Source organism: Diadema antillarum, unplaced genomic scaffold (genome assembly GCF_040938485.1).
Source record: "Diadema antillarum isolate AM-2024a unplaced genomic scaffold, OU_Dant_1.0 seq00001091_RagTag, whole genome shotgun sequence".
In the NCBI taxonomy this organism is placed as follows: domain Eukaryota; kingdom Metazoa; phylum Echinodermata; class Echinoidea; order Diadematoida; family Diadematidae; genus Diadema; species Diadema antillarum.
The window spans coordinates 65,010-79,517 of NW_027271910.1; the positions used below are offsets into that span (position 1 = coordinate 65,010).

At 40.4% G+C, this 14,508-nt stretch overlaps 1 protein-coding gene across 1 annotated transcript in view; it reads right to left on the minus strand.

Moving 5' to 3' along the window:
- Positions 1–319: 319 nt before the first annotated feature.
- The window catches only part of LOC139743520 (uncharacterized), a 34,329-nt gene continuing 20,140 nt past the window's right edge, over positions 320–14,508 (minus strand). The window contains exons 15-25 of the mRNA XM_071653999.1: positions 13,327–13,549; positions 12,471–12,595; positions 11,390–11,471; positions 10,043–10,137; positions 8,691–8,918; positions 7,492–7,761; positions 6,986–7,080; positions 4,247–4,369; positions 3,859–3,932; positions 3,051–3,199; positions 320–513 (exon numbers count right to left, since the gene is read on the minus strand). Coding sequence (XP_071510100.1) covers positions 320–513; positions 3,051–3,199; positions 3,859–3,932; positions 4,247–4,369; positions 6,986–7,080; positions 7,492–7,761; positions 8,691–8,918; positions 10,043–10,137; positions 11,390–11,471; positions 12,471–12,595; positions 13,327–13,549 — 1,658 coding nt within the window. The remainder of the gene's footprint in view (positions 514–3,050; positions 3,200–3,858; positions 3,933–4,246; positions 4,370–6,985; positions 7,081–7,491; positions 7,762–8,690; positions 8,919–10,042; positions 10,138–11,389; positions 11,472–12,470; positions 12,596–13,326; positions 13,550–14,508) is intronic.

Genomic DNA, 14,508 nt, shown 5'->3' on the forward strand with positions numbered 1-14,508 from the left:
GTTTTTTTTTCTTCATTAATGGCGATGGAAATATGGGAGTTATTTCTTTGCTCAAACCATCCATTCATCTTCCACAAAATTTGAATACCAAATTCAGCCAGGTGAAACTCTTATCACAGGTGAAAAGGTACAATGTAATATCTGCCAATGTGAGATTACTGGTACACATTCTCTCAAGGATCACTGGTTCCTTGACGTGGGTGTGGCCTTCCCCCAAAATGGGGCACATGACAAGCTGGAAGTCGGTCCTTGACGGGGCGCAGCGGCAAACGCTTCGCTCAGGCGAAGCGTTTTTCAGCGAGACTGTCGGAAGAAGCTCTCACTTGGATAGCTTCTCCTTGAAGTCCCAGGTGAACTTTGGGTGGCCGCCGTAGTTCATGCGCTGGCCGTTGATCAGGCTCTGCATCACCCACTCCACGGAGACCACGGGGACAGCCAGCTGCTGGGCGCGGTGCAGGATGTGACGGGGGCAGGTTGGGTCGGTCACCACCACATCACACTCAAATGGGATCCCTGGAACAGGTATAATGGGGGGGGGGGGGGGAGGGTTGCAATCACAGTTAAGATCAGTAGAATATCAACATGAGAAAAATATGATCACATACTGTAAAATCACAAATTTTCACAAGCGTGAAACTGTCGTGAATAGTGAATCTCCGTAAGGAGCCAAGATTCATATACTGTAAAAGTAGATATTTTCTTTCGCACAACTAATTTTTCGCACTTGGCAGGGTAAGAAGAGTTTCGTATGTTTTTAATTCCGCATAATCAAGACGTCAGCTACTGGCACATATGGCGAGCAAAAATATTTCCATGCTTTTATTTTCGCGCTAGCTTCTGGTTGCGCGAAATGCGCGAAAATTTCAACTAATGTGAAAATTGCCACTTTTACAGTATGGTAAGTGAAATGCATGCACATGTATGTCTACACCACGTATTAAATGCAAGTGGCGATTCGTCAAAGTTTCACGTCGAAATAAAGGCTGTTGGCTTCAAGTCACCAATGTTTCAGGTTTTACAATATATGAGATTCCCCCACATATCCACCCATTCATCACCCGTCCTTGCAATACTTTCATTTTGACATGCCTCATCTCTCCTTTTCATTTTCTTCATCCAATCAGATACCACCAGGGACACTTGTTACATGCTCCGTCAAGCGCAGCATTTGACCTTTGACCATAGGTCTTTGACACAGTACCGTAGTTTTCAAGCCTCTTACAGCATAATGATATTTCCTCACAGCTCACATGTATTGTTTGCAGACAATAAATTAATTTTGTTTAATAGCTGTACAGATACTGCTTCAGTCCATCTTTCTATCTTTGAGATAAAGGCATAAAATTTTGGAGTTAAGCAAAAACCAGGACTTGTGTGATTCTTTGCAAAACGAACTATGGGGGCTTCGTGTAGAAGACTGTATACTTTCAATCACAAGGTACCTACACTCAGCAAAAAAGAAAAAAATTTAACACTTTTTGAAGCTTATATTTCTCATAGAATATTAGTAAAAGTTGATGTATTATGTACCATTTGAAAGGTAATTTAACCCTAACCAGGCCGGGCTTTTTTGGGTGTTCTGTGGCCGGGGAGGGGTTGATTCAAACCCCCCCGAAGATCTCGGCCGTCGCTTGCGCAATCGCCATGAAAATTGGCACATACATTACCTGTGGCGTAATCTACCAAACTAAAAAAAAGAAAATGGAAATTTTTGTCATAATGATTAATTATGTTAATATGTGCATAAAATCATACTTTTTGTTCTAAATCAGAAATTAAAGCTCCTAGAATCCTAATTTTTGGTGATAACATTCTTTGTAGCATTCCTAACAATGTACATGAAAAAAAAATCTGGTATCAAAATCAATTTCTTATGTATTTTATTGTTTTATGAATTTCTTATGAATTTCTGTTTTTTCGACCTTTTGTTTTATCATTTTTTTTCTCAAAATTTTTGACAGAACCTATTTCAAGCATAATCATGCTAAAATCAATTAGTTTCAGCTTATGAAAGTGAAAATAATCATATCTCTATGAATAAGAAGAGAAAAATCCATGTGCATAGACTTTATACACAAAATCACGTTTTTGAGCCATTTTCAGTCTGACAGGCACGTATAAAAGGTCGCGCAGCATCGTAACGGTATGCGCGATTTTCGCGAAAATAGTGTCAAAAGATGCGCGAGACTTGAAAGTAAAAAGTCAGCGAACGGCGCGGTCAAAAATTTCTGCGCGGCGGAGTAGTCGCGAAAAATGTGCAAATTTTCCCGAGGACCACGCGATCCATGACCGAGATCTGAAGGGGGGGCCAAAAAGGCCCCCCCCCCCCGGTGGTCTCAAGTCCCTCAAAAAACCCGGTGGGATTAGGCTTAAACTGGTCTTTTGTTGTCATCGCTATGTTGAAGGGCATTTGCAAATGAAAGAGAACATGTCAATTTTTGCAATTTTCACTTTTGTGCCTTAGAGGACAAAAACGAATCTGTACACTTATGAGTAAAATTTCCTTTAATATTGACAGACTAGGGGCCCGTTGCATAAAAGTTACAATTATGGTAACTTTGCTATCCAATGGTAACTACCATGGCAACAATACTCACCAGCCAATCAAAATCAAGAATTCCAAGGAAGTTACCATTGGATGGCAAAGTTACCATAATTGTAACTTTTATGCAACGGGCCCCAGGTTGATACCCAATTAAATTATCTTTAGTATGGTATATGATACAGTGATTTTTGTCAAAATCTTCTACGAAAAATATGAACTGGAAAAAGTGTTTACATTCTTTTTTTGCTGAGTGTATTTTAGGCTGCAGGAACAGCTGTTCCACTATGCAAGGCATTTTATCTTTTTTAGCAGTGCATAATCCTTTGGAGGGATATCAAGCAATAAGTACAGTGGTTTGCTTACTAACTAGCATTGACATAAAAAAAAGTCACAACTAAAATTCAGGTGGCAAACCCTGTGTACAAAAAAAAAGAAGAATGATAGCTACAATGTGTAGGAAGGATTTTTTCCTTTTTTTTTGGGGGGGGGGGGGGTATAAACTTACCTCCCCTGGAGCGCTCATTATGGGTGGGGATCCGAGTCACCAAGCTGCAGCCTGCTGCAATGAGGATGGACCTCCAAGTGGACTGCACCTGATCATACTGGGAGACGACAAGCACATTCAGGCCAGACAGGACGCAGCGCTGGCCTCTCCTGCAATGAGAAGCATGACCAGGACGGTGTTTTACAAAGCAATTGAGACGTGTAATACAGTCAAACATGTCTATAGAGGCAACCCAAGGTCAATGAATAGAGAGGGTGTTAAAGATGGGTGGCTGCCATAGACAGGTTATCTGACATTCCATGCAGAAGTGTATTATCATTGTAAGCCTGTACATCTACAGCTGTATAATTAGTTACAGAGTATATAAATGTACAATGTATGTGTAGACGTACTGCATGCACATGTTTAATGCATTGATCAATGCTGTTATTTACCAAATTATGGAACACTAGCATGCATACAGCAAGTGAGCTATTTACAAGTTCATTACTATGCCTAAACAGTGGGTGAATGCATGAAACTTTCACAAACTGGAGCCAACAGCTTTTTTTGTGACATGAAACTTTCACAGACTGGAGCCAACAGCCTTTTTTTGTGACATGAAACTTCACAAATTGCCACTGGCATTCAATGCATTGTTTAGGGGGGGGGGAAATTGTGGGCATTTTGCTTTCACAAATCTTGGCTCCTCACAAACACAAAAATCATGAAAGTTTAATGCAATGCAAATTTCTGTTTGAATAGTAAGTAATGTCCTGAAAGACTTTCACAATCATTGTACAAAATGCTGACAGGTTTATGTTCTCACCATTCCACAATGCCACCTGTCTCGATGCTCTCTCCAGCAGGTAAGAGGTAGGCCCTGTAATTCTGGACCTTGTCCTGAATAGTAAGAGCAGTCAAGAAAAGATTCATATTCACTGTACCATGGTGAGGACACAGAAGTTGATTGATTTAAAAAAAAAAATAAAAAAATCAGTCAACTGATTGCTGCATTTTGCTGGGATGTAATCATGTGACCCAAGACATGTTCACTCCATCCATATATGAATAACAGGCAAGTACCTCAACATAAAATTTTCAGTAATTTTCAAGAATCTTCACACGGGACTTACTGAGATGCCCACATCAAATAGACTGGCTTTCTTATCCCGTATCTACATCTAAATTGCGACAACCATACGGAGTAAACTTACGATTCGGCAGCAGTCCCTGAGCCACAGGTGTGAAATGCAAGGCATGCTAACTGCCAGTGCCAAGAAGTACTTCTTAGTCCGGCAATACGTGTTAGCAACCAGGTAGATCTTGTAGCGGGTCCTCTGGATAGAGAAACACACACATAAATCTGATCAAGAGGCATTACTTTGAAACACATTGCATTGGACTTCGAACCACATTTCACACTACTATTCTCTTCCAATGTGTGACAATATCCATCCAAATGAATGATTACACACAAGAAACACAAATATTAAAAATATTTTTCTACATTCTTTTTCTTTTTATGTAACCACTCATCAGGATTAAATATAATTCTAAAAAGTAGAAATTACGCGGTGCGTAATATATGTCCCCGCCGGAAGTAGCATTTTGTAGCAAAATGTACAATACAGGTCAAAAATCAAGGTCAAAGGTCAAAGAAGTCAAACGTCAAAATTCTGTGTACACAAGTTTTGAAGCCCTCACCTAGTGCCATCACATAAAGCAAACGGAATCGAAATCGGGTTAGAAATGGCGAAGGAGTAGCATTTTGTAGCCATGCAATGTACAATATAGGTCAAAAATCAAGGTCAAAGGTAAAAGAAGTCAAAGGTCAAAATTCTGTGAAGGAGTTTTGAAGCCCTCACCTAGTGCCATCACATAAAGCAAACAGAATCGAAATTGGGTTAGAAATGGCGAAGGAGTAGCATTTTGTAGCTAATGTACAATATAGGTCAAAAATCAAGGTCAAAGGTCAAAGAAGTCAACGGTCAAAATTCTGTGTAGAAGTTTTGAAGCCCTCACCTAGTGCCATCACATAAAGCAAACGGAATCGAAATCGGGTTAGAAATGGCGAAGGAGTAGCATTTTGTAGCAAAATGTACAATACAGGTAAAAAAATCAAGGTCAAAGGTCAAAGAAGTCAAAGGTCAAAATTCTGTGTAGAAGTTTTGAAGCCCTCAACTAGTGCCATCACATAAGCAAACGGAATCGAAATCGGGTTAGAAATGGCGAAAGAGTAGCATTTTGTAGCAAAATGTACAATATAGGTCAAAGGTCAAGGTCAAAGGTCAAAACTGAAATTCTGTGTAGAAGTTTCAAAGCTCCCATGTAGTGCTCTCATATAAAGCAAACAGAATCAAAATCGGCTCATAAATGACAGGGAAGTAGCAAATTGAACATTTTGATCACACACGGACGCACACACGGACACATGGACGGACACACGGACACACACACGGACACCCACACGTACGGAGCCCGTTTCATAGTCCCCTGCTCGAACTCGTTCGGCGGGGACAATGATTCTACATGTTTGATGTTTGATTAGGTGATCCAAGAATGATCATGTCATCCAAGGCAACAGCCATCCTGGAAATCAAGCGATGGTAATACACAGCTCGAAAACCAAGACACATCCAAGTGCCACATACCAGTCAACATTTCTTCCTACACTGTTTCTCTGTTTCACACAACAGGAGGGGAGCAATGAACACTGTAAACGCCATATATTTAGTGAGTCCAATTTTTCGGGAATTGGGACCTCATGACAATTTCGAGAGTGGTTAAATTCGCAATTGTGGAGCACAGTACTGAACGGAGAAATGTTTTCATCCACGTCATGTTCACGTCTGAATCAGAGAAAATATTTTGGCGCGTTTTTAAATTTGCACATAGCACCCGAATTCTTAAAATTTGGGAAAGTAAAAACCTCGCAAAATGTTCAGTGTATACAGTATTACTGAGCTGAAATCAGGGATGTCATTTAGAATGAAAGAGAGGGCCTGAAATGCTTCTACTTTGTACAAGAAGCTGCTTTGGACACGAAAGGACCTGAATTTTGAATTCAGGCTTTTGCCTGAAACACTGGCATCCCTGTATAGTGACCACAAAGCCATTTGTGACTTGTGAAATGACCCTTTGGTCAAACGATTCAAGCTGATAAAAGGCAAATCATGATTCATGTCTCTAGACTACTACATATAGTTGAAGAGATTGTGCGCATGGCCAGAACAAAATACATTGAGAAAAACAATTTTCAAAGATAAACAATGAAAAATAGCATATGAATTTATCAGAGGGAAAAGTCATTACCTTTTATACTTCATTGCCCCCCCCAAAAAAAAAAAAAGTTAATAGAAAATACAGTTGCAAATCTCCATCTCATAAATAACATTTATCATTCGGCAACTTCATTCAGACAAAAAATGATATTAATGACCCCCTCCTTAAAAAAGAAAAGTAAATTCATTAGGTGGAAGAAGATACAACTATGAGAAAACTTATTTAAAAAAATGGTTTCACACAAATTCACATTTGCTGAATTGATTGCACAAATTGTATAATTGAATGGCCTTTAGAAAAACCTTGAATGCTCTAACTTAGCTCGAGGGGCTTCCACAAGCAAAGTTGGTTGTACTATGCATGAAATTGTATGCCGCCTGGTGAATTTGGTCACCCTAAAGCAAATATGAATGTCATTGGTGATTTTGGCTGCGCTATCTGCAAGACTGAATGACACATCTATATATTTTTTTTTCATGCACTATGTGTGAAATCAAAGAATTGCTCTGTGTTGCAAGCACTTTAAACAGTAGTGTGAAGTTGGATGGGAAAACCTATAATAACGACAACTGGTCAATGTATCTACATTGTATTCACTCAAAACCTGCCGCACCATCAGTATTGACTGAATGTGAAGGGCGCCCTCTACACTGTAGTCATAGATATCTCACCTGGGATTTGTCAAAGTCCCTGAGGACTACCCCTCCCCCAGCCTCAATCTGCCTCCTGGCATAATCCTTGTTGAACGGAGTATCATCTTGGCTCTCTGTGTACAATGCAAATTGGTAGATAAAATATAATGAACAATTGTGCAGCATAAGAATTTGAGAACCAGGGAATATGTCTTTGAGCTGATCATCATTAAAATCTGATGATACGAAAAAGACGTTTAGAGTACTCGAATTGGCAGCAATGCTGATGTCACTGCCTGACAAAGATCAACATAGAACTCTATACAAATCTTCGATCAGATTTCCTATGATGACATACAATCAATACGAGTTCCATGTGCCCTTTGCGTAAATACTTAACCCCTTGAGGACGGGCTGATTTTGCTACAACAAGCATTTCCCACAGAAACTTGCCCAAGTATACTCGGGACTCGTCCTCAACTGGTTGAGAACAGTACTACACGAGGACATCACATAATCACAGTCAAGCTACAGCTCCATCCTACCTTCTGTCTCACTCTCGCTGGTGCTGGAATCAAACAAGGCTCTCGGCCTCCGTACGACTTCACCCTGCGTGAGGAGAAAGGCCATTCCCCGGAAGAGGGCAGCGTTGCTCGGCAACGGGCCCATGAGTTGCTCCATGGTCCTGGGAGTGGATGGGCTGCGGGAGCTGGTGGAAGGACCAGCCACAGTACTCTTGCCTGGGCTCGCCGGGGGAATGCGCTTGCGGGGAGAGCGTCGGAGCTGGGCCCCTTGCTTGCTGAGATCTGGGCTGGCTACCACTGTTTGGGGAGCAGTGTGGAAAAGTGGATGTTTAAATCTCATTGAGGGGAGAAAACTGTCACAAAATTTAGAAGGATGAAGGCAGGCCATGGAGGAAGTAGCGAGGGAGCTGTGAGGGAAGGGAGACAAGGGCCACAGTGAATTTCATCACTGACAATGTCAATTGAAGTACCTGAATTTGACCCGTGCCTAAGAATATTTTGCATCTGTTGTGACTACGTGTTGTCATGTTTGGATCAACTTCTACTTGACAAAAAAGGGCCAAAATTCACGAAATTAAAATGCACGCGAAAGCTTTTGTCTACACTACATGCATTGAATGCCAGTAGCAATTCGCGAAAATTTCATGCCGCGAATATATCATGTTTTACAGTAATCCTTTGGAGGGAAATCAAGCAATCAGTACAGTGGTTTGCTTACTAACTAGCATTCATTTCTTCTTTATCAGTGACATAAAACAAGTCACAGCTCATTGACCTGAGAATATTTTGCATCTGCTTTGGCTATGTCTCGTCATGTTTGGATCAACTTCTACTTGACATTATAAAAAAGGCCATTAATCAGTTCCAACTTACCAGGTGCATTGTGCGCAGAGAAGCATTAATTTGTATCAAACTTGTTTTTCACATTGCAGCTACAGTCAAAATCAGAGATCACACAAGAACATTTCACAGATAAGAAACAAATGAGAATACAAGAAAGGCGTGTCAAAACGAGCTCGCTTACAAAGAGGTATCACCTTTAATATGGTGTATTACGCTGCTCTGATTTTCCATTTTGATTATTGTATTCTGCTGGTCGCTCTTTGAGTACATTTCCAACAAGGAGCAGGTAAAAGCAAAGAAAAATTGGCAGTCCTGGCAACCTCATTTAAACACGGTTTCCCTGTACTTTACAGATGATATGCAAAGAGCGCCCTCACCTGAAGCGGTTGGTAGTAGCTGTCTCACTCTCTTCTTTGGCGAGGCCCCAGAGTCTGCTGTCTTTGGGGGAGGGAGCTTTCGTTTCCCACCAGACCTGGTGACAGCCGGGGAAGGGGCCCCCCTGGGAGACCTCGTCTTGGTGAGAAGCTTGCTGGGTGTACGGGACACACCCCGCCCGGCTACGGTGCGCAGCCGGCTTCTCTGCCTCGGGCCGTCGACAAGGTTCTCTGTGGAAGAGAAAGGAGAGACTTGTGGTCTAAGTAAAAACGGTTTACTGATTGAAAGAAGAGAGTTTCCTGCATTACAGCATAAAAATGCCAGTGAAAGAAAGAATGTCACCACAACATTTTGCAACCAGTACCATCTCTCTGAACATAACTATTCTGAACCAAGTTTCTGTTTCTGAACTTTGTGGGGGTTTTTTTCCGTATGCTTTTTCTGTTTATAATATTTTCTATCAGCCACTCATTTCTTTTTCTTTTTTCAGTAGGTTTTTTCTGTTAACTATGTTTTCTATCAGCCACTCATTTCTGTTTTTTTTCAATCAACACAATGGTGCTCTCTAAAGACAATACTGCAAGCTGATATTGTGTGAATCAGGACATTACGGATAATTCAAAATAGAGAATTGTCGTAACAGAATGAGAAATACATGACTCTGTTATCCTCTACAACCCCTGCAAATACAGTTTACTTCTAGTAAAACTCTCACGCAGAAAAGGAAGACATGTACATCTTACAAAATTATCTCAAAGGCAAATACTAATCATAATTTCACAAACAGTACATGTTGTGTAGGTGTTCAAAAAACACAACATATCCATGTTCTGTACTGTGTTTCGTTTTGTCTTCTGACAATGATTATTATTTTCAGATAACTACTGGACGTCGCTTTCAGCATTCTTGACATTCTGTTTAAAGCAAGGCCAATGAATGTGGAAATAAAGTTCTATATCTTCTCCTTCAAGCAGTGTAAGGGACTAATCATGAGTCACAACTGGACATGAACTGAACACTAGTGTAAAAGCCACTATTTTGCGACGGTTCAGTTATTACAAATTTTGAGAATCACTGGAGGGCAACAAATCTAAAGTATCACCACCTTGACTGCATAAGCGGCAGAGTGAACGGACAGGCATTAGTGCAGTTATGATAGCCTCCATGTCAAGTCGCACAAACAACATCTAACAAAAATGACCTCTTTATATGCGAAAATATCTGTACACAAAATTACAGCTCTTAACAGTATTCGAACTGTTCCTCCACAGAGGGGATAATAACAGATCAAAACTGGATGGAAAGAAAAAAAATTATGAAATTCTTTAAACTGTTCCAGTGTGGACCTGCTCACCAAGACTGATGTCTGAAACACCCGTGCTGCTGGTACAGGAGGTCATGAGCGCTGCTGCCTGGTCCTTAGACAGAATCACCTTGGTTCTTGGGTATCTATCAATGAGAAGTAAGAAACAGGTCTTCATTGACCCTCTCACGCTCTCTGACTACACATGATGTAAATTGTGGTGTTTCACAATTACAAAAAAAAATAACTTGTTTACTATCTATTTATATTTGCTATATGTTATACAATACTCATTAAATATTTAGTGAATATCAGGAACTGAAAAAAAAAGCTCCTCACTGACAGTCAAACACACACACCACTCCACACTACCTGTGTCACAAACTTAATGGAGTATCAATCAAACATGAGACTACTGTGGTGCTTACATAAATTCCCCTTTCACACTAGTCACTCAGGAGATCATGGGAGAGCATTATCGGGGAATCAAATGTGAAACACCCAGGAAGGATTTATTTCAACCTACAGAATGCAGCAAGTGAGCTCACAGTTGAACTTCTTTCTTCTGCTCTGCTGCAGTGAAAGCACACATGATGCCACATGCGCAAAATGGTCTATTGGCATACTGGTTTCGAGTTTTAAGCAGGAATCAAACTGCGATGCCTTTCGCACTGCAGCATCAGTAGGAGTTTCAGGGGGCACTCAGGGAGTTTACCAGGGACGGTTCACGCTTAAAGTTCTCGAAAGTCTTCCAGCCTTTTATGAGGGATTTCAGAGCAACACCTTTCATACTACAAGATCTCCCTGGTTCGCTTCACCTGGGTGCACCGAGATGAAATTTGCTAAGTGTGAAAGGGGTGTAAAGGTATGCACAATATACATGCCATCACCGGGGCAGAAGCAAATGCAAGGATCAAAGCTACCCCTTATTGTATGTGAGAGTTTAAAAAATCAGATAACATCTGTGCACCAAAAATCAAGCAAAGCCTGATTGGATAACACCATCCACACCTCAAATTTGATAAACGTAATATGAAAGAAATGCTACAACACAATTGTACGACCATTTGTCTTTCCTGAAAAATGGTTGTCATTTCTCTACTAAGAATCGTGTGGATCACATTTGTTGACATCTGAAGTCTTGTATAAAACAAATAGTGTATGGTCTTTCCTCGTGCGATGGCACACGATTCTGCACTCTACAAAATCCTGTACTTTTACACTTGCAACCATTCATTACTTGTATAATAATCACTTCAGGTCACAGATGGCATTGCCGTGTACTCTTCTTCTTCTTCTTCTTCTTCTTACTCTGCACCTCAGATCTCATTCAGAAAATCAGTGTTGTTGCACATACACTAGTCTCCATCAACACTCGCAGTGAATCGTCTCACCAACCTGGCAGTTTCCCCACTGTCCGTCTCCACGACATAGCCAGTGTCGGAGCCCGCTTCTGTGCGGTAGTAACCCATCACAAGACCTGCAGAATAAGCAAACAAACGTGAGAGTAATTCCATGCAGCTGGAAAAAAAAAAGATATACCAACTTTATAGTATAATGGACAAACAGGTCTGTATATTCAGACATAGTTTAAGTTTAAAATGTTGCAAAATATTAATATAAATCACTCTTTGAGTTTGAAATTCCCTTGTAGACAAAGGTCAACAGAAAGTTATTTGCTAAAATCTAAACAGTCACATCAACTGTGGCCTGAGTTAAATCAATTTCAAGAAATTACAGACACATACTGATACTTACATGTATTTCACAGAATCAAGTATCTGTTTCCAGAGGGCTTAACCTTTTAAAAATTTCACAAGCCCCCAACCCCTCAACCCTTCCATCTCTCCAAAAATGAGATAAAAACACAAGGCTGTCAGTTCCAACACACAAAGTACAATTATACACTCTTTTGAAGATACATTGCAAGCATATCAAGCTTCAACCAAGGTTTATAATTGACAGGTTGGCATGCATCCACTTCTGTGGACATTCTAAAGTCAAAGAATTTTGTTTTCTTCACCCCATTGCTGCCTTTCTAGTGATGCTTAGGGATCACTGGAAGCACAGTAGTGGATGAAATCTAGCCAGTCAAATATGACGGTTGGGTGAAAGCTAATTTTGTAGTGATACTTTCATATCTTTTCCCCAACGGATGAAAGCTTTCTGTTGCGCTTTTGAAGATCATCCTTTTCCAAGAACGATACACTTCCACTATGTCCTTTCTGCCATACATTATCAATAAATGATGACATCAAAGGAAATTAATTTTTCTTGGAATGCAGTCACATGTAAGAAGTTGTAATACAACCAGCAGAGAACACGCTTTATTATACAGTCACTACAATAAATGAGCATACAGCTTTATCAATGCACTACGGAATTTTATTTCTCTGAGCTCTCTGCACACAAATTCCAACTTTTCCAAGTTCACCAAACGCTCGAAACATTCACTCAGTCTTCTCGGTACCAAACTCACCAGGATAGCTGTATCCATCCTTCGACTCGGCCATCACACTCTGACCAACAGATAGCCAGTCCTTAATGATCAAGTCCTTGGCACTGACCACTCGGACATCACCGTCATCAAAGCTGACCTTCAGCCTTAAAGATAAATAAATTTCTTTGGTTGGCCAGGTTGGACAGGTTGAATATCAACCACTATTATTATGAACACATTACTAATTATTTTACGATCGTGACATTATTAACTGTGTCTGAACAACATGGCAATTTTAAGGTTTGAAGATGCAATCAATATGAAAACTGATAATACGAAATAAAAGAAACCTATTTCTACTTATTCAAATATCAACAAGGAATAGGCCTTCATTGTCCCACATGCATTTTTCCATTAATAACAGTATACACAGGGCAAGTTGATTTCCTTCCCTTTAGCATCTGATTATAAATTGCTCAAGCATGGTTAATTTTCTCTCACATGAAAAGAGCAAAGGAATAAAAGCCACTCTCAAAGCAATATCAATGGTGGCATAATTTTTACATCTTAAATGCAGTACTTTAAGGATGTCAACACATCATATTCTGATACACTATTTTCTCCTCTGGTGCAAGGTATATGTATGATGATATATGAAGATACCATTACTTGCATTTTGCAGTTTCAAAGTCACAAACAGGTTTATTCCATTTGACCTCAGAAAGACACTAAAGTCACCTATATGCTGGATAAAATAAGGGGAAAAGGCAGTTTGCTTTTTTCCTTTGGTGTTTGCATGTACATGTACTGACTGGTTGGAAAGGCTTCTGCTCAAAGAATACCAGTGGGCACACAGATGTCATTAAAAAAGAAATTAAGGAACAAGCAATTTCACCTGTCAGACTTCTCCTCAGACAAAATGGTGCCAGGATAAAAGAAACCATCCAACCAGCGAGTGTAGACCCGTACACCGGGCACCATGAAGGGCTGCGCCAGGGCAGTGTCACTGGAGAGCTGGGCGGGGGCTGCATCATCACTGTGCTCTCTGGGCGGGGAATTCAAGATGATAGTGTCGCAGGTGGAGGAGTCGGTGGTCGCAACACGTGGAAGAAGAACACCTACATAGGGTTTGGGGGAAAAAATGATGGCTCAACATTTGTTCTTTGAAGGTTTCCATGGTGGGTGGTTTTACAGTTAACCATGTATTCTCTATTGATTGTCAGCGTGCTCCTGAAAAGGACCTACTCATTCTTGATGTTTTGGTACTTAGTTCTTAACCCATATCGGGCCAACGCACTTGTGTAAACAAACACCGCAGTGGCCCAGCACCGTTTGCACACACACGCCGACAGGCAGACAACTCTCCAAACAATCGCTCGTCATTAGCAAGCAATGAACAAAACATAGACAAGTTATATGTCATTTGGAAGAGGATAAAATTCCTTTTAAAATGGTATATGACATGCTGCCAATCAATGCTCAGTGCAGTCATAGTACTCAGCAGAAGTGAAGTACAGTAATCCAAAACTTACGCAATCATTTTGTTTGTTTGCTTTCATTCATGGATTAAAAATAGCAAATGTTGTAATTTTACACATCCAGTACCGGAAATGAAATGATCAGAGTGTCAGCTTTCTGGACATATAAATATCATGACCATTGATACAATGATTGCAGGTTTATGTTTATGTTAATGACGATGAAGCCATTGCGAGTGCATGGGAAACCGATAGTATAATGTGTGCATCCTAAAGTTTGTTGAAGCGAAACTTGTCACGATAGACACAGCTTTTCAGTTTCGACTGAATTATACAATTGTTGTACATACATGTGGATGTACATGTGGGACTATTATCACAGTCAAATCATCACCCGACAAGTGTCCAAACCTCCTCAAAAACTGCGGCAAAAAAAAATCAAAAATCGAGCACTCCATACAGCTGTAGATAGCACCCACTGACGCTTCGTGGTTATTCGCATTATTCCATGTAAACACACATTTTTTTCGATGATTTTTACGTTATTGTTGGCGTTCGGCTGACAAAACCTTCTTGAATTATCGCAGACAGTGTAGCAA